This window comes from Hemicordylus capensis, chromosome 4 (assembly GCF_027244095.1).
Source record: "Hemicordylus capensis ecotype Gifberg chromosome 4, rHemCap1.1.pri, whole genome shotgun sequence".
In the NCBI taxonomy this organism is placed as follows: domain Eukaryota; kingdom Metazoa; phylum Chordata; class Lepidosauria; order Squamata; family Cordylidae; genus Hemicordylus; species Hemicordylus capensis.
This window is the reverse complement of record NC_069660.1, coordinates 204,031,596-204,055,516: the sequence shown is the minus strand read 5'-3', so window position 1 is coordinate 204,055,516 and position 23,921 is coordinate 204,031,596. Positions and strand designations below refer to the sequence as shown.

The 23,921-nt window shown below is 42.3% G+C and overlaps 1 protein-coding gene across 3 annotated transcripts in view; it reads left to right on the top strand.

The window, feature by feature from the left end:
• Positions 1–5,238, top strand: part of VPS4B (vacuolar protein sorting 4 homolog B) — a 50,236-nt gene extending 44,998 nt beyond the window's left edge. For all 3 annotated transcript variants that reach the window (XM_053245326.1, XM_053245325.1, XM_053245327.1), the window contains one exon: positions 2,851–5,238. In XM_053245326.1, the coding sequence (XP_053101301.1) occupies positions 2,851–2,952 (102 nt within the window). In that variant the 3' untranslated portion in view covers positions 2,953–5,238. The remainder of the gene's footprint in view (positions 1–2,850) is intronic.
• The last annotated feature ends 18,683 nt before the right edge of the window (positions 5,239–23,921 follow it).

Here is a 23,921-nt window from a genome sequence, read left to right as displayed (position 1 = left end):
CATATTTGTCTTCAGATCACTGATGTGGGAAGCCACTGTTGGGCCTGCAAAACCCAAATCTCCCACATCATCATAGGAACATAAGAAGCTGCGTTGTACCAAGTCACACTGTTGGTCCACCTAGCTTAGTATTATCTACTGTACACTGACTGGCAGCACCTCTCCAAGGTTGCAGGCAGGAGTCTTTCCCAGCCTTAACTGGAGATGCCAGGGATTGAGCCTCGGACCTTCTGCATGCAAATCAGATGCTCTACCACTGAACTACAGCCCCAGCCCCATTGTGGATTAGGTCTTTACTCTGCAAATGGCTAGCTAGAGCAGATTGCCTTTAAGTCTGTAGAGACCAGGGGCAGCAGATAGTAACTGCCCTTTATTTGTAGGTCTGTGCTTCTTATTGTATAAATTAAACACTGGTCAGATGTTAAACCTTTTACAAGTCTTTTAACATTGAGTGGTTGTAGGAAAATATTTGTTCATAGGCTGGAATATATATGTAGTCTTGCCCACTTTTTAAAAAATGCAGCAGAGGGGCTGGTCTGATGTGCTCTTGACCAGACACACTTGTGTATGTATGCACATGGGATGAGGTTAGAAAAAGTATCAGTTCATGTGCTTCTTTCCCTGTTCCTTTAACCATGTATAAAGGCAAATATTTCAACAGGGAGATCCTATCATTACTTGAATTTCCTTTAATGCTGCATGTTGAAGGCCCTTTCTCTAGGATTTTTAATATACAAGGTTAGAGGAGATCTGTGTCCAGCAACACAAATTTGGGTATTCAGCTCTGCATGTTGTGAAGGGAGCAGGGAAGAAGCATGTGTAAAAGAGGCAAGGACTGAACCACTCCAAAATCTGTTTCTGAAGTGATGCACCATAAAGCATCTGGCCACATTTACAGTGAGGGAAATAAGTATTTGATCCCCTGCTGATTTTGTCCGTTTGCCCTCTGACACAGAAATGACCAGGCTATAATTGGAATGGTAGGTTTATTGTAGCTGTGAGAGACAGAACAACAACAAACAAACCCTCAAAAGCCCATTGCCCAAAAGTCAGCGATGGATTTGCATTGTAGTGAGGGAAATAAGTATTCGATCCCTTCACAAAAGATGTCTTAGTACTTGGTGGCAAAACCCTTGTTGGCAATCACAGAGGTCAGACGTTTCTTGTAGTTGGCCACCAGGTTTGCACACAACCCAGGAGGGATGTTGTCCCACTCCTCTTTGCAGATCCTCTCCAAGTCAGAAAGGTTTCGAGGCTGATGTTTGGCAACCCGAACCTTCAGCTCCCTCCACAGATTTTCTATGGGATTAAGGTCTGGAGACTGGCTGGGCCACTCCAGGACCTTCATGTGCTTCTTCTTGAGCCACTCCTTTGTTGCCTTGGCTGTGTGTTTTGGGTCATTGTCATGCTGGAATACCCATCCACAACCCATTCTCAATGCCCTGGCTGAGGGAAGGAGGTGCTCACCCAAGATCTGACGGTACATGGTCCCGTCCATCGTCCCTTCGATGTGGTGAAGGTGTCCTGTCCCCTTAGCAGAAAAACACCCCCAAAGCATAATGCGTCCACCTCCATGTTTGACGGTGGGGATGGTGTTCTTGGGCTCATAGGCAGCATTCCTCCTCCTCCACACACGGCAAGTTGAGTTGATGCCAAAGAGCTCGATTTTGGTCTCATCTGACCACAACACTTTCGCCCAGTTCTCCTCTGGATCATTCAGATGTGCATTGGCAAACTGCAGACGGGCCTGTACATGTGCTGCCTTGAGCAGGGGGACCTTGCGGGCACTGCAAGATTTCAGTCCTTCACGGCGTAGTGTGTTACCAATTGTTTTCTTGGTGACTATGGTTCCAGCTGCCCTGAGATCATTGACAAGTTCCCCCCGTGTAGTTCTGGGCTGCTTTGTCACCGTTCTCATGATCATTGCAACTCCACGAGGTGAGATCTTGCATAGAGCCCCAGACCGAGGGAGATTGACAGTTATTTTGTGTTTCTTCCATTTGCAAGTTATCGTGCCAACTGTAGTCACCTTCTCACCAAGCTGCTTGGCGATAGTCTTGTAGCCCAGTCCAGCCTTGTGCAGGTCTACAACCTTGTCCCTGACATCCTCCGACAGCTCTTTGGTCTTGGGCATGGTGGTGAGTTTGGAAGCTGAGTGATTGCTTGCTTCTATGGACAGGTGTCTTTTATACAGGTACTGTAACAAGCTGGGATTAGGAGCACTCCCTTACAGAGGGTGTTCCTCATCTCAGCTCGTTACCTGCATATAGTGAAAAGACACCTGGGAGCCTGAAATCTTGCTGGTTGATAGGGGATCGAATACTTATTTCCCTCACTACAATGCAAATCCATCGCTGACTTTTGGGCACTGGGCTTTTGAGGGTTTGTTTGTTGTTATTCTGTCTCTCACAGCTACAATAAACCTACCATTCCAATTATAGCCTGGTCATTTCTGTGTCAGAGGGGAAACGGACAAAATCAGCAGGGGATCAAATACTTATTTCTCTCACTGTACTTGACAAAAGATTTGTGTTACAATATCTTTTCCTTCTAAGCACCTATAATTCAACCTGTGGTGATAGCACCTAAGCTTAATAGTTCCAACTACTTGCAATAATATTAGTAGATTTCCATCTCTGTAGTGACCCTGTGTAATTGACCAAATCTTTGTGGAAATATATTTGTTGGCTCTTCAGTTTCATAGCTTCCTCTTATAGTTCTTTCCTGTTATGTAAATCAGCTGTGACATTGTGGAGCATATTCTCTTTTCCTTGAATTGTTCTGTTTGGGGAGTGCCTATATTTGTACTCGGTAAAATATGCTCTTAACAACTTTTTCTCTATGTGACAGGCTGATATGCTGAGGTCATTAGCCAGCACAAAACCCACTGTGAACGAACAAGACCTGCAGAAACTAAGGAAGTTCACAGAAGACTTTGGACAAGAAGGCTAATCCAAGGACTACTGTGATCCTCAACTTCCTTTCTTTGGAATTCTTGTCTCTCTTTTGCCAGTAAATCACTCCTTCCTTTCTTTCCATATGGGACTGAAGAGCCATTTACAAGGACCCTTGAGCTTTTGTAATATCACTTTCCAGAAATATCTATTGTCTTCTGCGAGCATGATATTAGGACCTTATGGTAAAGAAAAAGGAGAGCATGTGGTAAATATGTTCAAAAATTTGGCTGCCCATTCAGGTTTAATTGTTTTTATGAGTTAAGATTTTAGGCAATATATCCTAGTCTGAGTTTATAAATATTTAAATGAAATATTTATAAACTCATATGCCTAAAAAGAATGGACTTAAAGGGGTGTGTTAAATTGCCAAGAGTTTTCAGTTTCATTCAATTTACCTTCAAAATGATTGCTTCCTTCTGAATTATGCAAAAGAATTCGGTAATACATGTGGTTGAACAGGAGTTTACTATAAAGTATAGCAAAGGAAGATAAAGTTAGGAGTGAGACAGGAAGGATTTGCATTTTTTAAAAGGCCAGTACTTACTGAGTACAATACCAAGCTGGTACTTTGTTTGGGGTGTTTTTCCTGCTGTATGGTATTTAGACATTGCCTTAAAAGCAGCACGCATTGTTCTTAACTCATCAATAGACACCTGTCACTGTGCAGTCTACCAGAGGAGAGACTCAATGTATATATTGTGGAGGAGACTTTCACTTTCTCTCTGTTTTCATCCAGCTTTATTCTCTGTAAGCATTTATACCAAACATAGAACATACTCAGTTTCATAAACATCTATGACCAAGTCTGCAAGCAGAGTTGTAGCCAGTCATTGGTTGGTGGAGGAGAAGGTAATCCTGGACTTAACCTTCTTTTCAAAACAACTTTGAGATGAACTGAAAGGCCTAGTGAACATCTTTGTGTTGCCAAGGGAAGTTGCTTTTACTCAAGGTAACATTTAAAACATTTAGTTTTAGTCTAATATTTTGAAAAAGGGGTGGCATTTCTCTAAATACAGTATAACAGTAGCATAGGTTATTGTTTGAAGGCCTTTGCTAAGAATTATGCATCTTAGAGAAGTGCCTGAATGTAACTTACAATACTACAGTGTCAGCACTGAGTTTGTGCCTTGTAAGTTTGCCCTGGTTGTATCATGCTAGTCTCAGTAATGTAACACATAGCATTATTGCTGTAGAACTGTACCCTGTAGATGTTCAGTGCATCCCACACTTTCATGTTAAGTACTGTATGGTCATCTTCCCATGGGCTTTGGTTTTCTTTTGATGTACATATTTTGTGTGCTTTCTGAAATCATAGGATTGGTGGAAATTTGTCTCTTAATGAAGTAAAAAGTTGCAATACAACACCAGATTCTGTTTTCTAGAATTTTTTTCAGAATTCAAATATACTTTATATATTGTCAAAACCTTTTTCTCATTGTAATGTCTATGTATGTAGAATATTTTGCTCCAGATGACGCCAAGTGGTATTCCAAAATCTGGTGCAAGAGGAACTTCTTGAACACATCCTTGAAATTGCACTGTATTTTTAAAAATCATTCCTTGCTGCAATGTTTCATTTTAATATTTATGGCATTGAAACTTTTTCAAAGCACTAAGAATCCTTGTTCTATATGCATTGGGCTAGTTCAGCTGTCCCACAGAACTATGGTTAAAGCCTGGTTGCATGATGTGTCTGAGCCTTGAGAGTGTGCACTCTCCTGTTCCATGCCTGTGTGAGCATCTACTTCGGATTTAAGTTACAATAAACCAAGATCAGTCGTGATGTTAGAACTGACCAATCTTGGTCTGTTCTGACCTACTTATCTGAAATAACCTGCAATTTATAACGAGGGTTCAAAGTAAATTACAAGTTTATTTCAAGTAAAGTAAGATGGAATAAACCAAGATCAGTTGGTAAAGACATCACAACCAATCTTGGTTTATTGTAACCTAAACTGTAAGTAGATTGGGAGGGGGAAATGTGGGTTCTCAAGGCTCAGAGGTGTCTCACAGACCCAAGCTTTAACTTTGGCCCATTGTGTCCACCCAGCATTTTCCCCATTTCTTACAGCTGTGCTTCTGATGCCTGCTATCAAAAATGTAAATCCTCAAAAGAGCTACAGACTGAATCTTGATTGCATCCCAAGTGTGGTCTCACCTTCTGTTACTATTGGACTTGCACTCTTAACAATTGGCACTTCTATCATGGGGGCTCTAAGTCACCATCAGAGCTCTTCTGTAATGGTATAAATTCCAAAATAAATGTGGTGTTCTAATTCTATTTGCTTGAATTACTTTTTGTTGAGGGTTCTGCAGTGATTACCAATTTCTGCAGCATGATAATCCAGTAATTTGCAAGTAAGCAGTTTTGGGGGAGCGATGTCCTAAATTACAATAGTATAACAATGGTGCTATTTGCATCAAGCCCCAGTGCCATCTTTGAAGGTGTTCACAGATGGTCCTTCTCCACATTTCCCCATAAAGCTCAATGAACACCTTCCAAGATGGTGTTCATCTTGGGCAGTGTTCCCTCTCTAACAGGGATTCCCAGATGTTGTTGACTACAACTCCCGGAATCCCCAGCCAAAGGCCATTGCAGCTGGGGATGCTGAGAGTTGTAGTAAACAACATCTGGGAATCCCTGTTAGAGGGAACACTGGTGCTGGGGCTTGAGAAGGATCCATTTGGGCTTGAGAAGGCTCCATTTCCCTTAAAGAAGGCCTGCATGTTGGGGAAAGTGCAGCACTGCGCAGTGGCTACTGTTGCCTCTGCACGCTTCCAGGGGACACAGGAGCTGCACTTAGGGTCAGTTCAGATTTTATTTACACTCTTAGACCAGCAAAACAAATTCAGTACAAATGCTATGGAGCACACTGTTCTCAACTATTACAAAATACCAAATATATGACTATAACCTGTACTTAAAGTCAATGGGAGTTGGCAGTGGCTCCAGGGCCTTGCAATGAAAAACACTGCCTTAAGTCTCAGCATCTAGCCAAACTACAGTTCACAGGATAGGACGGGGAGGATGACACTTAAAGTGGTATAAAATGAGTGTTTTGTAGTGTTGACGTTCCTTCAGTGAACCAACTGGTCCTGTGTATGTAATTTTGTACATACAATTGGGCCATTATACAGGCACAATAGTGTCTGTATAGTTAATGTGAGGAGTAAATACAGTGTTCCACTGATATAAGCCCTGATCATTTGATGTAACCCATGATATGACAAGAGTATCCATTCAATCCCCTGAAAGTTTGCACATATCAGCTAGGAGGGGAATTGCCACCACCCCTCCAAATCTGCTGAAAAATAGCTTAGATAATATCAGCTTTAAAATTGCCTCCTAAAAAAGAATTTGTGTTGTTGACCTTGTACAACAGAACACTTTTTTAAAAATGTCTCTATCTAGTCTAGTCTAGAGCTTATATAATTCTCCTAGTCTATGCTGGAGTAGCCTTTTGGTTATTTGGGGGGAAAACAAAGAACACCCATATAGTATTTTCCAAGTACTGTACTTCCATGTTCAAAATTCCCATAATTACAGGGTAAAATCTTAATGCTTCATTAAGGGAGGGCAGGATGCCACTGTGCCTCAAGGAGGTGATGGGAAGACCATTATTTTTAAAAGCCCTCCCTTGATCCCTCCAACCTGGATAACTATAGACCTGTATCTAATACTTTTAAATGTCATTTTTATTATGTGTTCTAATTTTTGTAAACCGCCTTGGGATTGTTTTTAATGGAAGCTGGTGTATAAATTTAACAATAAAAATAAAGTGCAGCTCCACAATTTTGCCCATTGAGGGTTCTGAAGCCTTGGGAGAGGCAAGTCTTCGCAAGCTATAGAGAATGGATGGTTCTAAATGTAGTTGCCTGACAAGGAGAGTCTATAGCCCTATTCACTCTCAGTTGTGCTCATCATGCATACAGCGCAAAAAGCGGTACGGTAGGACGCAGTAGTCTGCCACTTAATGGCTGCCAGGTGGGAATTATGGGAGTTGTAGTTCAACAACAGCTGGAGTGCCAAGATTGCCCACCCCTGGCATCGGATCTGTTAGTATCTTTAAGTTTGGGCAGTCTTGAAAACAAGATTGCCAATAATCTCTCTGTAGAGAATGTAGCAAGAAAGATAGCAACTATTAAGTTGGAGTTATGGCTTAAAGAGGAGAAGGGTATGCTCAGAGGTTATACCCTCTGTGTACAGGTTTTTAAAGCACTTACCAGACAGCAGGGAAAGGAAAAGACATCAATAAGATATTCCCCTCAGGAAATGGGTCTGCTCTGGGAAGAGCACCTGCATGCTTGCATGCAGAAAGTTCCAAGTTCCCTCCCTGGCATCTCCAGATAGGGCTGAGAAAGACTCCTTGCCTTGGAGAAGCTGCCGCCAGACAATAATGAGCTAGATGGACCAATGGTCTGACTTGGTATAAGGCAGTTCCCTATATTCGTATGATACAGGCCAGAGATCTTCAAGGGACTAGCTCTTCTCCCGGTTCTCAGGGTCTGCTTAAGACTTGCATGTCCTGAGTGGAGGAAGGCAGCTCATGCTTTAGGGGCTGGAAACTTAAGAATATGTAGGCTTGTCTACAAGAGGGCCATAAAGCAGAGCGTGAGTTTCCTCATGTGGTTAAAAAGGCATGATTCTGAAAGGATTCAGAGGACTTGAGGCATAAGATGTTCCTTGGGAGAAGCCAGCCTGGGTTCAGATCTATTGATAAGCCTACACATTAACTATTACAGATATGAGGGGTTTTTACCTAACTGTGGCTTAAGGTGGAATTGTGTATCTAATGGTTATGGTGTTGTTTTTATAATATTTATAACTATGTGTATATAGCACTTACATTTATATACCGCTTTATAGCGGGAGCTCTCTAAGCAGTTTACAGTGATTTAGCATATTGCCCCCAACATTCTGGGTACTCATTTTACCAACCTCGGAGGGATAGAAGGCTGAGTCAACCTTGAGCCCCTGGTCAGGATCGAACTTGTAACCTTCTGGTTACAGGGCGACAGTTTTACCACTGCGCCACCAGGGGCTCTTATATGAACATATATTGTGAGGCAATTCTGAGAAGATTCAGATGCAGAAGAATCCAGAGAGCTGAGACTCAGCAATTTAAAAATGGATCCTTACACCTTAGAAAACAACTGTTTGCTATGCTTTTTACCATCAAATAATAGATCTTACTTTTTTAAAAAAAATCCCTTTCAAATGTTTTGTTTCGTTTTTTAATACAAGTATATGCTGAACCATACTCCTGTTTGGGGGGTGGGAGAATCAATCCAGTATATTTTGAGATATTAGCCTCTGACATCCCCATAACAGGATAAAATCAATTAAGGGCACTCATTGCCAATTTTTCCCGAGTGTGGATTCTATGATAGCAAATTAGAGTGGATTCATGGTGTCTCATTGAAAATCATTTGCTATCATAGAATCCACACTCAGAATACCTCAGAAACAACAGAACCCTGTACCCCATGGGTTAGAAACCCATGGCGGTGGTTGGCACCCCATGTGAACTACACCACCACTCGCTCTGGGCCACCCCAGCACCCCCCCAAGTGCACTTATGGGGCTGCTGAAAGCTTCATTATACATTATGAGGAAAAACCTTAGAGACGTGTAAACTTCAACAATTCACCAAAAATCAGCCCTCTGCCCAAATCCTTTGAAAAAATTGAGGCAGCTTCCTTGCCCCTACCCGGCACTACCACCAACCCCATACCGCTCTAGGCCACCCATTTCCCCCCGACGTGAAGCGATACACCCTCCATTATACCTAAAGGGGGAAAACCTTAAAAACGCGTAAACTTCAGAAATTCACCAAAAATCAGCCCGCTGCCCAATCACTCTGCAATTGGGGTGGTAGCCTCCACCCATTAGGCACTACCACCCCACCCCACCCTTTTGGCCCAGATCCCACATTATGCCCCCAATCTGCCCCAAAGTCACTAAAACATCAAAAATTCACCAAAAATCAGCCCTTTGCCCAATCCCTCTGCAATTGGGGTGGTAGCCTCCACCCATTAGGCACTACCACCCCACCCCACTATTTTGCCCCTGGGACCCGAAATTTGAGCAGACGTCACATCAGACCTTTTTGCATTGAAGTCAATGGGATGCAAAAAGGCGGGAAATTCAGATAGACATCATTGCTCAAAATGGAGGGGGGGAAAGAAGGCCACTAAATTGAGCTCCGAAACATCCAAATATTTCGAATCCGAAACTTGTTATTCATTTCGGAGCCAAAATTATTCGGATTTCTTAGAGGGTGATTCAGTTCGGCTCCGAATCACCCGAAATTCGCTGTTTTGGGTACAGATCGTTCTGTACCCGAAACGTTTCGCACATCCCTAGTGGCAAGGGCCTTGTGAGGGCACACAAGATGATGGCAGACTGCCTTTGAACATGAACTTCCTTCATCAGAGATCTACTCCCTATGAGTATGGATGCTCCACTTTAGCCAGCATGGTTAAGAGCTACTGTTCAACATCCCTTTTCCACAATGCCCAATCAGATTTTCCTTTTCAAAAAACCTGCAGATTGATTAATCCAAAAATCCTCAGTTTAAGTTGAGAGTTAAGATCTGTTCAAGTGTATTGCATGCTTTTAAAAGCATGGAAATTGCAATTTTGGGTTGTATAAACTGTAAAGTCTTTGTACAATCTCATGCTGCTTTAAAAATGAGGGTCCGTGCACCCATGCTTTGCCTTGGTCTTTCAGCTGAATATTAGGCTGGGGAGGTAAGCATCCTGCCAGCAATTCAACAGGTGCAGCTTGCCCAATCATTTTCTAGAGATGTCCTTGACAAATTTTTGCCAGATGCATCTCTACAAGGTACAGTGCTTCCCCAAAATTCTATCTATGTGGCAGAATCCAACCAGAAATCCAAGAAGCCCACTTCAGCCACAATAATGTCCTACAGCCAATGGTTTTCTGTCTGATGCATTTCTACAGAGCACAGTTCTTTTCCCAAAAGTTATGTACTATAGCAAGGCTTAGAAACCTTAGAGGCCCCATGCCTCTACTCATGAGAACACCATGAATCTTGCAAGTAGACCTTCCAGTCTGACTGAATTAACTATTTCAGGAGAGAGCAGCGAAGATCTGATCTCAACACAAGCTGTGAAGTTTGTGGGACTTTTCTAAGAAAACAATCTTTAGTTTTGGATACTTAGTCTAAAGCAATTACTGTAATTCTTGTTGTTGTTTACTGCACATTGTCGGTTTTGTGTTATAAAAGAAAATAAGAATACAAAATGAAGTACCAAATTTGAAGTGAACACACATTGCCTGTTTATTAGCACTTCCTCACACACTGCTGTAACAACTCCTAAGAATCACCAAGTATGTATTATTATGCCTTCAGTACCTTGGCAGAAATGGGGTATATAAACACAACAAATTCTTAAGGCATAAATTTAGCAACCTAATACCAGTGTGGAGGAGGCACCTGTAACTAGTAGTTTTGTTGCTAATGCCTGATGGCTTTGATAGGCACTACTGTTCTGAAGCCATCTTTGGAATTTTGAAACTATTTTCCTTCCAGGCAAGGAAGATATGAAGTTCACAATATTAATGAGACAGGAACTGTGTTGATTCTGTAATGAGCATAATTACAGGGCTATTGTAAAACTTACATTAATCCTTCCTTGTAGAGTGCTCTTACCCCACCCAGCTTGAGTCCCTGTGTCATTTGTTACTTAATTTAAAAAAAAAAGTTTACTGGAGAGCATGGCTGAATTATTTTAATAATCTTTCCTCTGTATGTTAGGAACATAGGAAGCTGCCATATACTGAGTCAGACCATTGGTCTATCTAGCTCAGTATTGTCTTCCCAGACTGGCAGCGGCTTCTCCAAGGTTGCAGGCAGGAATCTCTCTCATCCCTAGCTTGGAGAAGCCAGAGAGGGAACTTGAAACCTTCTGCTCTTCCCAGAGCGGCTTCATCCCCTGAGGGGAATATCTTGCAGTACTCACACATTAAGTCTCCCATTTATATGCAAGCACTGCTTAGCTATGGGGACAAGTCATGCTTGCTACCACAAGACCAGCTCTCCTCTCCTGTTCCCAGCATCAACTAATAGAGAAGTATACTGCCTCTGACCTTGGGGCTTCCATTTAACTAACAGCTCTTGATGCTCCATGATTTTCATTTTAAACATAATTTCTACATTTTGCCAACTGAGCTCTCTGTTTTATGTAATGGATGGACTCGGGTGTTATGATTCTGTTTTATGTTTTAACAGTTTATTATTTTATTTGACCAAGTTCGCTTTTCTGTAAAGCTTGCTTTTATGTAAAGCTTTTGTACTTTGTGTTTTGCTGGTCGAATGACCGTAACAATAAAGATTTGATTTGATTTTACCAACTGAATAGAATTGGCCCACTTTCTTTAAACAGTGCTCAGTTCTAATAAAGAACCTTCTCGTGAACCTGTGTTAAGTTGCAGAGCACAATCCAGTGCAAGTTTTAAAAGGTAATACAGGTGAAGTGGCTTAAACATGCTAAAGTGCTGTTAAATGACAGGTCACATTTTAATATTCATACCCACACAGAATGCTCAATCATGCATTGTTGGTATAATTTAGTGCCTTTTCAATATCCATGAAATTTAAATATCAAAAACCTTCAAATTAAGGTGATGATTACGGTGCTTATTATTTTCACTCATGCTCTAAAGAGCATGGGATTTGCAAATAAATGTGATCACCTTAACTTCCACACCACATAACCAGTAAAGACTTTGTGCAGCCCTGTGTATTATTCAACAGCTCCACAATCCATCCACGATCACTTCCCTTTGCAGAAAGACTTCAATTCTTCCCCTCTGCTGGTTTGCCATCTCCAAATCAACCCGCAATAGCCCACATCAGCAATGAGAATACTGTGCAGGACACCACTAATGATTATTTATTTATTGAATTTGAATTTTTTATTTATTGAATTTTTATACTGCCCTATCCAATTTGGCTCAGGATGATTCACAAACAAATTATTGACAATTATTAATAATTGATTGACAATTATTATCGACAATTATTGTTAATAATGTTTAATAATGATGATAATAATTTAATAATAATGACAATAATTATTGTCAATAATGTGAAATTATTGACAATTATTAATTGATTGACAATTATTAGACAATTTTCAACTCTCCCTAATCTCATGGAACGTATTTGGGTGGTTTTCGAAAAGTTTGGACTGTGATTTTTTAAAAATTTATTTCCTCATTTGACATTTTATTTTTCCAGGAGACTTGGATGACTTCTGAATTTGACAGACCTAATTACTATCCAGTTATGACAATGGCAATCCCAAACCTTAAGGGTGGCAGACCATTGGGTGGTCTCGGGTTATTTGTTTCCACTCGGTTAAAAGTGCAGGTTGAAAAATTGCCTTTCCATGCTAGATGGGCTGTGGCAGCATGGTTATCCTTCAATAAGTTTAAGTTACTTTGTTTTAATTTGTACCTGCCTCCCCAGCGTTTACATTCTCAGATTAAATCACAATGGAAAGAAGTAGAGGGCTATATTCTCCAATTAGCTTCAGAATACTCAAATGCTTCATTGATAATTGGTGGTGATTGTAATGCAAGGATGGGCCACGATGATACTTCATTGTTTGATAAGTTCTGGAGTCAAGCTCTCCACCTAATGGTATCACATGACTTGGTCACGAGAATGGACTTTAAAATTGTGCCAAGACCAAAGAGTGACTACCTTCCTCTCATTCTGTCTTGTAATTTTGTAGATCATTCCCTTAAACACCTTATGTGTACACATTTGTATGTAACTGCTGAATTTGGGCTACTCAAAGTTAAGTGGAACCGGCAGTCCAACAAAGTGGTTACTGATTGGAGCAACTCAGAGCATGGTGGTGAGATCTGCACTAAGCTCTTAGGTGACTTAGGTGAGTTAGGGAACTCTTCTTCCATTCTCAGTGCTTATGATGCAGTTATTCAGAATTTAAAACCACTTCTGTCTAGATCCTGCCCTGCTTATTCTAAACCCAAGACCAGTTATATAAGGAAGTGGTTTGATCAGGACTGTGCAATTGCTAAGAGAGATCTTGTCTCTCTCTTTGCCTGATTTAAAGCCAATCAGGGGCGTATCTAGGGTGGGGCAGGCAGGGCACGTGCCCCAGGCACCACTTGAAGGGGGCGCCATTAAAAATTATTTCTTTTTTTAAAATGGCCACCGAAAACAAAATGGCCACTGCACATGCTCAAATGGCCTCTGTGAGTCCCTAGGCCATGCCAGGCCTCACAGAGGCCATTTGAGCATGCACGGTGGCCATTTTGTTTTCAGCGGCAATTTAAAAAAAATATTTTAGAAAATGGCCACCGTACATGCTCAAATGGTCCCTGCGAGGCCCTAGAGGCCAGCATGGGGAGGGGGAACCTTTGCAGCCCCCCCCCACAGCCTTTAGGAAGCCCCCCGAAGGGGATACAGGTAAAAAAAAATTAAATTTAATATGTCACTATACACACATACACATATGTACAGAGCTAGCGTGGTGTAGTGGTGATAGTGGTGGACTAGGACTGGGGAGGCCTGGATTCAAATCCCCATTCAGCCATGAAACTAGCTGGGTGACTCTGGGCCAGTCACTTCTCTCTCAGCCTAACCTACTTCACAGAGTTGTTGTGAGGAGAACCTAAGTATGTAGTACACTGCTCTGGGCTCCTTGGAGGAAGAGCGGGATATAAAATGTAAAATAATAATAATAATAATTAATAATATAATATTCAGATTGGCACTATGTACAGAGAATCGGGGCTTGTGAATACTGAGCTGAAGCTTATGAGCTAGGGCTGTATTCATTTGCTCTTATTTTGCTTCTTGTGATAAGTGAGTTAAATGTGATGTCTTAATAATATGGCTATTAATGGTGAGTTTGTCTTTGAATCAGTGTGAAATCCTTAATATTAAGGCCCACTGGGAGTTTCTTTCTCTCTTTCTCTCATTTTAACTGTCTTTCTGAAATACTAGAATATATTCCAAGCAGTGACACAGGTTACTCTGCATATCCTTTAATAAATTTCAGAGTATCTGGGAAAAGTCAAATTCTCCATTTATTTTTAAAACTTATGTAATAGTGATGCTACAATGCATAGTAGAGAATTAGACAGGCACTTTTGTTTAGTTTTCCAAGTACACCTCCACATAGTATTTGGATATTTCATGTGCCCCAGCATACTATAATTTGTAGTTTTCCAGCATTTTTTGGTCTGGCTACGTCCACTGCTAAATAGTTTTTGAAATATTAAAAGATTAATGAGCTTGACTTGTATTTTTCAGCTGATATTATGGTAAAGTTATCTGAAAGATGGGTGTCAGATGCTTGGGCAGGGGGCGCAATTTCAGTGCTTGCCCTAGGCGCTATTTTCCCTAGATACACCTCTGAAGCCAATCCATCTTTGCCACTTCTGAAATCAGAAGTGATGAAGAGGAAGAGAGCCTACAAGACTCTTTTGAGGAATAAGAAAAGAGCTGCAGTGTATGAAAACTGGACAACCCTCATTAGAACTATTAAGAATAAGGATTCTGTGGGTTTTTGGAAGTTGACTTCTGCCTCTGCTCATTCTTCCTCTAGTTATACGGCTAGTCTAATAGCAGCTGAATCTTGGGAATCTTGTTTCTTTTCTCTTTATAGTGATCAGAGTATGCATACCCAGATAGATTTACCAGTTGGCTCCACATCTCAATGGCCCCCTATAACACCTCAAGAAATTAAACAATTGATCCTTCAACTAAAGAGTGGAAGGGCCCCTGGCAATGATTACATTCCCCCCTGATCTATTGAAATCTAACATTGATTGGTGGGCCCCAGTGCTGGTCTCTTTATTTACATATATTGACCAGATGGCCCAAATTCCACATGACTGGGGTCTCTCTATTATAGTTCCTATTTTCAAAAAAGGAAGTAGAGAAGAGCCAGCCAACTATAGACCAGTAAGTCTTCTTAATATAATCAGCAAATTATACACTAAACATCTCTGTATAAAACTATGTAATTGGTTAGAACAAGAAGGCTTATTGGAGGAAGAACAAGCTGGCTTCAGGTACGGTAGATCAGTTATGGATCACTGTCTAATTTTGCAGTTTTTAATTGACAAATACGGTTGCTCTGACAAGGGATCCCTTTTTGCAGCCTTTGTTGATTTCAAAGCTGCCTTTGATTCTATCTCTAGAGGCCTTCTATGGTCAATTATCTAATTCAGTTTCAACTTCAAAAAGCATGAGGCAGGGTTGCATATTGGCACCTTTTTTATTTAACATCTACATCAATGCACTAATTAAATGGCTACAGAGCTTGGACATCCATGCCCCAAAACTAGCTGACAAAGGGCTACCAATACTTCTGTATGCTGAAGATGCTGTGATCCTTTCACAGACCAGGATTGGTCTCAAGAGAGCCTTGGGGGCCCTGGCTCTCCATTGCCAGGGGGAGCATCTGGTTATCAACTATTCCAAAACTAAAATTGTCTGTTTTAACAACAGAGTTAAGAACTTCACTTGGTCTGTTGAGGATCATTGAACTGAGCAAGTGAAACATTTTAAATATCTTGGATATTTGGTTTTTCAGCACAATGGTAGGAAATCCACACATATCAGACTGGTTTCTGACATGCAACAAAGAAGTGCAACAGCTATATTGTGATTCCATCATGCTCAGGGTGATGTCTATATTCCTGCTGCTATCAAATTGTACTTAGCCAAATCCATGTCACAACTCTTATATGGCGCCCAATTAGGCCCCTATACCAATTTTGTTACTCTAGAAAGGATTCAGTCAGGTTTCCTGAGAGCTCTCTTTTCTACACCCAGATGCACTGCTAATCTGCCAGGAGGCTGGTTTACTAAAGGTAGAAACTAGGGCTTGGCTATTGATCGTCTATCACTGGCTGAAACTTCATCTTCGGCCAGTAAGACTCATACCTAAATTCTTATCGGTTATGCCTCAGCCGCCCTGGTGCTTGAAGATAGTTAACAAACTTCTCCTTGGTTAAGCTCCAGATTCCTTACTGGAAACAGGCCTTGAAGGGGGGGGGGGGAATGGTTCGCCAGCTATTGGAAGGTATTGAGTTGCAGAATGAGGTGGCTTGTTTGCCTGTGTTCTATAGATCATTAAAGATCAGGGCGGGTTTCTCCTCTGCATCATATTTGTCCTCTATTACGTTTTCTAAATTTCGCTGGGCCTTTTCAAGAGCCCACTTCAATGCTTTCCTATCAGCTCTGCTTACTGGGGGGTGTCAACATGATATATTCCCTGGACATTCTGATGATTTTTTAGTTAAATTTTTACTTGAGGATAACGATTCCTTTATCTCTTATATTGTAGCAGAATTCTACCATATAGCCATTATTGTGTGCAACTCCTTGACTGATTCAAAAGGGAGCTTGGACTGTTTATAAGACTGCTGCAATGATGACTTAGTACTGCAAAATCACTACTGTGATATCTGTTTTCTGTTTTAGTAATCTTTGTAATTTTTGGTTTTATATTTGGTCAATGACCGTAAATAAAATTTATTTACTTACTTACTGACACTTCCCTTTGCTATTTGTGGGGAGGAAATGTATTCACAGACTGTGATGGAAGCTAGCAATGTTCCCTGTATTCTTGTCTTGTAATGTTCCCTGTATTCTTGTCTTGTTCCCTGTATTCTTGTCCTTCAATGACAAGCAAGGGAACATCACTAAACACAGTGCAGAGCATCAAGAAGAGTTTGACCTGGCAATATTTCCTCTGTCTTCCATTAAGATTGAGATTCAAGAAAGCCACTTCATTGCCATTATCTGAATTGATGAGGAAGAAAGCTTGGCTAAACAAGTAATAGGTGAAACTACTACAACTGTTGAACTTCTGCCTAGACATTTACTTTATTACATGCCATTATGGGGGAACTCTGTGCCCTGTAGAGATGCATCAGGCAGCTTATTCATAAGTGGCATCTCTAGGAAGTGATTGGAGAAGCTGTATTTGTTGAATTCCTGGCAGGATGCATCCCTCTGCAGCTGAATGTAGAGTGGAAAAACAAGGCAAAGCATATATTATAGTATGCAAGCTAGCATATATTATGCTGGTTTGTAAAACCAGTATAATATAAAAGATTGTGCAACATCTTTACTGCTTACACTTGCTGTTGCCACATTTTTAGAGCACATATTTATTTATTTGTTGGTTGTTGGATTTCTATACCAGTTTTCATTAAAATAATCTCAAAGCAGTTTACAATATAATTAAAACAATGCAAAATTAAAATACAAAAAGTATAAACATTAAATATAAATATAATCTCTATTTAAAAGTTTAAAAACCTAGATGAAACAGTAATATATAAAATACAGAGCAGCAGCAGTAGAAACTATACTCTCATTTAAAAGCATGAGTGAAGAGCCACATCTTCACTTGTTTTCTAAAAACTGTGAGGGAGGCTGAGAAGCGGATGCCAGCCAGGAGAACATTTCAAAGCCTAGGGGCAATAACTGAGAAGGCCCTGTCCTGTGTGCTTGACAGCCGAGCCTCCCTTACCATCTGCACGCAGAGCAGAGCCCTCTCCAATGATCTTGTCAAGTAGGCAGAAACCCTTGGAAGCAGGCAGTCTTTCAGATATCCAGGGCCCAAACCATTAAAGGCTTTAAAAGTCAAAACCAGCACCTTGAATTGGATCCAGAAACAAATTGGTAACCAGTGCAGCTCTTTCAGAATGGGTGTAATATGATCCCAGCAGGCAGCTCTGGATAAATTCCTAGCTGCTGCATTTTGCACTCGCTGCAGTGTTTGAATATTCTTCAAGGGCATTCCCATGTAGAGTGTGTTACAGTAATCCAGGAACCAGGGCATGGGTAACAGGCCAGATCTGCCTTCTCGAGAAAGGGACGAAGCTGTGCAAAAGCACTTCTGGCCACCACCTCCGCTTGAGTATCCAAAAACAGAGCTGGGTCCAGCAGTACTCCCAAGCTGTGCACTTGCTCTTGTTGTGAACACCCTGACTCCAACATTAAACCCAGAGTTACCAATCCAGAATTATCTGGAATCCAGGCCTATGTCTGATTCCATTTTATTAAGCCATCAATTAATGTCTGAACTCAGATGAACTGACCAGTACATGACACCCAGGTCTCATGAATTGCCTCTGGGACAGAGAGTAATTGTTTTGCAAAGGTAGGGGCAATCCAGCATTATTTCTCAATGTTTGTGAAATGAAAGACACAATGGCTAGGATTGCTTTCCTGTCTCACACATATCCAAATGCTATCACTGTGGAGCTTACATCAATCATGGGTGATTGCTCTGCTATCCAGTGAATTGTCTTGAATTGCCAGGAGATAATCCTGTTTTTCTCCTCTGAGGAGATATTTGCTATGTAGAATTAGAAGCATTGTTATACCCTATTGCTGTCTTTAGAATTCCACCCTAGGTAGATGCACACAAAAGGAAATGATTTAACTGATTTTTCACACTTATAGCCTTGAATTTCCTTCCTAACACCTTTTTTACACTCTTGGGAGAGAGGCACCAGAAAACCTGGCGACAAGAAAAGATGCCCATTTGCAAGCCCAGATATGCAGATTTGCTTTGGGAATGGACTGAACAATACTCTGCCCAACAACAGATGGAACCCAGATCACACAGGATTGAATTAATATCAATAATTAAAAGACACTATCAAGAGGGTAACTGCAAATTGTCACCTTTTTGTAATCCAGGAATGATGATGATATTTTGAATAGACTCTGTGGCGATCAAATAATGAAACTATAAGAAGGGGTCTCTGGACATGGCAAATAAGCAATCTTTGCCTAACAAGAAATATTTGCTCATGTGCGTATCCCAAGTGCCTGCTGTCTAGCTGCGTAGCTAAGTACAGGCTTGGAATCTGCAGACAAGAGACGGCTCAGTGATCCTTGCCATGGGGCGAAGAATCAAGGGCTGATTCTGTCTTTGAAATCCAGCACCAACCTTCTTCCATCTGAAGCCTGCAATGTTCCCAAGCCCCAGCAATGAACAAATCCTTTGAAGCCTTCTTCGTGAACCTGGTGAGATGCCTATTCAACGCACAGCCCAAGCCAGCTCCCCACTTCCCTCCTCCCTACTAATCACTGCCACCCCTTTCCTAAGCCTTCCTTCTTCTTCTCTGTTTCTCTCCAAATGTTTTATTAGGATTTATTAGACAGCTGTAATTATTGATTGCATACATCTGTGATAGCTAGGCACATTACACTACATCTTGAATCAGAAACATGTTTAATTTGGATGACCTGTTTGAATTTTATCCTGATGAGCAACTTTCTATAATAAAGCCCATTGAATTATTTGAGAGTTTGGGGGGTCTTCTTTCTACCTTCGTGTCCAGACTGTACATGATCACTGTATAAAGAATTGGTCACTTTGTGACACTGGTGAAACAAGCCTAATTTCTTATGCTAGTTCCAGAGCATATCTAGTATACAAATCAGGCTTGGTTCACAATACTCTTTCAAGGGGAGTGCAACCCCATCCAGAACCGGTCAAAACCCTTCATCTCAATTGGCTCTCATGTTGACCAACAGCACCTCCATTTTGTCTGGATTCAATCTCAGTTTACTAGCCCACATCCAGCCCATCACAGACTCCAGGCCCAGATTCAGGTCATCCATTGCTTCTCTAGATCAGATGATAAGGAGAGATATTGCTGAGTGGCACCTGCATATTGCTGACAATGCAGTCCAAGTCCCCGGATGACCTCTCCCAGTTGTTTCGTGTAGATGTTGAACAGCATGGGGGACAGGATTGAACCCTGTGGGACCCCACAAGCCAATGGCCAAGGAGCCGAGCAGTAGTCCCCCCAGCATCTTCTGGACCGTCCTGCCAAGAAAGGGCTGAAGCCTGCCTCCAATCCCCATACTCGAAAGGCGGTCCAGAAGGATACCATGGTCGATGGTATTGAATGCTGCTGAGAGGTCCAGCAGAACCAGCAGGGATGCCCTCCCCCTATCAAGCTCCCAGCATAGGCCTTCTACTAGGGCAACCAAGGCAGTTTCAGTCCTATTTCCAGGATGGAAGCCAGAAAGCCATTGAAAGGGATCTAGATAATCTGTATTATCCAAGACCCTCTGCAGCTGAGACGCTACCACATGCTCTATCATCTTGCCCCAAAAGAGGAGGTTAGAAGCAGGTCTGTAATTGTTCAAGTTGGAGGGATCAAGGGAGCGCTTTTTAAATAGTGGTCTCACCACCACCTCCTTGAGGCATGATGGCATCTTGCCCTCCCTTATGACGCATTGATTATAGCCTCCATACCATCTGCCCATACCTGGCAGATTTTATTAGCCATGAAGGACAAGGGCATGGAGCGCATGACATTACCCACAAGTAGTATAGGTACCCACCAGCTGTCAAACTCCATGTACTTTTGTTTACAAACAGAAGCACATGGCAGGGGAATGATGTCATGGCACCCATGTGGGTGCTGATGTCATGGGAGCTATCAAAATGTGCTTATGTCACAGGAAATGGTCAGAGGAGATCCCTACAGGACCACAAAGGTTCAGAAGTAGTGGTACGCCCTCATCCCTAGAAGTTTGGCCCTCCACTCCTACCCTAGAATATGCCCAGGCATGCCCCGAAGGTGGGCATGTGACCTCTCTATGAACATGCCTAGCTATCCTTAACCAATAGAAACAGGTTTCAGACCCCGGAAAGGGCCGAGTGCACAGGCATGATAATGGTTGGGCGGCCATTTTGTGTAACTTTATTGGCCGAAACAGGGTCAAGAGACCCATCTACAAACAAGCCCCACCACCCTGGGTTTGTAGGAATACCCCGTGTCTCTCTGAGCCATCTTGTTTTTGCAGACTCACTGTTTGTGTGATCATGGGGTCCCCCAAGAGATCCTTGGAGACTATTGCACCACTGACAGTTGTAAAACTAGCCCAAGAAAGCATTCTATTAACACAAGTTCTGATGATGAAAAGTTTCCACCAAATCCCACTAACTTCCTTTCTTCTCACAAATATGCACATGCACACTTTTTTTCAAGCAAGACTTTTTTCCTCTCTGTCTCCCAATATAAGCATTTCTGGGATATATTGTTAGGTTGCAAGCCTATGCACACAACAGTTACCTGGGAGTAACCCCCGCACAGGTTCATTAAGGATTTGACTTGGAACTGTATAGAACGGTTGCAATCAGGGCTGCTATGATTTAAATCACGATTTACATCACTTCACAGAACTAGTGAAGAAGATTCTATTTAATCACCATTTTCTAGTAAAAGTAAATTCTTGTTGTCTAATATAACCTTAATACGTATTCAGAGATGTAATATATATTCAGATATCATAATGCTGTTTCATTCGGGCAACCAGGCATTGCATTTTTGTTTCACTGTTTGCATTTTTTTTGCACACATGCCTGGCTTACCCACATGTACAGAAACTTCATTAAAACATTCCCAAGTGAGGTCTCTTTTAAGCATCCCTTCTAAAATGGAGGATACACTTGGAAAAGGTTTCCTCCGTGTTCCTGTTGCTTGCTCAGATCTATTCCATCCTCCCAAAATCCTCTAGTCATTCCTTGGCCTTCTTTATCCTGATTCAGACACTATTCTGTGGAAGTGTACACATGTTGCCGTGAATTACTGTACCAGGGTTCATTTTAAAATTTGAACTGGGATACAGGTCCTCCAAATGCACAGTACAGATAGGAAGTATAATGCTGTACCTGTGTAACATTTGAATGACTGGAACTGTGTACAGATTTGTGCCTGTGTGTACACTCATTGTACAGTTGTTGAACATAATGTGTGAATGTACCAACAAGTTCACAGAAAGTAATTAAGAGTTATGATTAACACTCATGATCATGGTATCTTTGACCTATGTTCTTAAAAAAAAAAAAGGTTTAAGAAAAAATTAAAATCTAATTTAAATTTAAAAATCTGGATTTATTTATATAAATATACTAGTGTTTTCAGGCCCGTTAAATAACGTGCGCTAGTAAGTGCTCCGGGCCCACCCCGACTCCCTCTTGCCTTCCCCCCTCCCCCCTGCCCAGAAGACTCTTGCGCTCCACCCACCACCCACCCACCCGGCAACTTCACTCACTGGACGAAAGTGGGCCCGGGCCCAGTCTTCCCCTCGCCACCGCCTCCATGGCCACGCTGCCGGTCCGGTCCGGGCCGCTCCCGCCCCCACCTCACATTCCCGGCATCAATCGGGCGGAAAGAAAACATAATCGGCAAAGAAGAAGTGTGGAGCTCGTGAAAAGAGTTCCTCCCTGTGCTATGCTGCTTCCCATACTGTTGCTATGGACGCGAAGGACGCAATAGGCGTCCTTCGCGTCCATAGCGGCAGTTTGGGCATTGGCTTAGCACAGGGAGGAGCTCTTTTTGTGAGCTCCTCACTTCTTCTTTGTGGATTATGGTTTTTTTTCACCCGTTTGATGCGGGCTGGAGCGGGTAAGGTGGGTTTGGGCAGCTGGGTGGGCGGGAGAGTGGTAGTCGGGGGCGGCAGCCTTCTCATGGGCGATTTTGGCCCTGAATCCTTAGGGGGGGGGAAGCGGGGAAGGTGTTTTTGGGCAGCTGGGAGGGCGGGGGGTGAGTGGGGAAGGTGATTTTTGGCAGCAGGGTGTGCGGGAGCTGCGGTGCGGACAGGCCTCGATGGCGGCTTTGCCGCCACCTCGCCCGGCTTCCCCATCCCCCGCCTCGGTCTTTGTTTTCTTTGTTTCCCCCGCCGCCATTGCCCCCGGCTTATTTGGTTCGGCTGCTTCTGGACGCCTCGGCCTCGTCTTGGCCGCGCCGCAGCTCATGGCCGAGGTGGCGGCTCTGCCACCGCCTCATCCAGTTTTCCCCTCCGCCGCTTCTCCGGCTTCTTCGGGGCGGCCGCTTCTGGCCACCCAACATGGCCTCCGGGTGCTGGCGGTCGTGTCCCCCTGGCTCTGTTCTGGGCATGCACTCCGCGCATGCCCAGAACAGGCAGGCACGAACGCACACTTGGTGTCCATCCACGGACGGACACCAAGCATTTTATTAGAGAGGACACACACACACACACACACACATATATATATATATATTTGGTTTGTATCAACCCCAGCTGCAATTCTATGCAACATTTACTTTATCAGTTTCAAAAAATTAAGCCACATAGATCATGGACCTGACAAGAGTATTTATGCTGAAGATCCCTCCTTTCAATACTACTATCAGTCACCAAAGTTTTTTTTTTTTTAAATAATAATAACCAGTCAACAGCAAACAAAACAAAAACTGGTATAATTAAGGACTGTAGAGAGAGGTGTAGCTACTTGAATATTGTGGACTTGCCTGGTTTCCAAGCTGTGCCTGTTAGGTTGGCTCATAAATAGAAGGCTTACGCAATCCATGGATATTTAGATAACCATAGAAAATACAATAATTACTAAATACTTGACAGCAAAGAGCTTAAGCAGCAGACAACCTGAACTGGCTCATTGAAAAAGATAAAGATATGCCAGGGGAAAGAGTTAGGAACATAGGAACATACAGTGGGTATAGAAAAGAATCACCCCCTTTGATAGACCTTAAATTCTGGTTCCCTTACATCCTGAAATGAAAACACAAAGAAAATTCCCTTCACCAGCTGTACCTATCCAATGCAACTTATAACATCCAACTGAAAAACATCACAATTACAGTCCAGAAAAAGTGTCAGAAACAAAAAACAAGAATTACTGAGATTGAAAAAGGACCACCCCCACCCCCCCTATCCTCCCTGGATCTGGTTGGCCCTCCAAACTGGATGGAAGAGCAAGGAGGAAACTGGTAAGAGAGGTTACCAAGAGGCCAATGGCCACTCTGAAGGAGTTAAAGGACTTCATGGCAAAGAGTGGTTGTTCTGTGCATGTGACAACAATTTCACAAGCGCTCCACAGATGTGGCTTGTTCGGGAGGGTCGCAAGGAGAAAGCCACTTCTCAA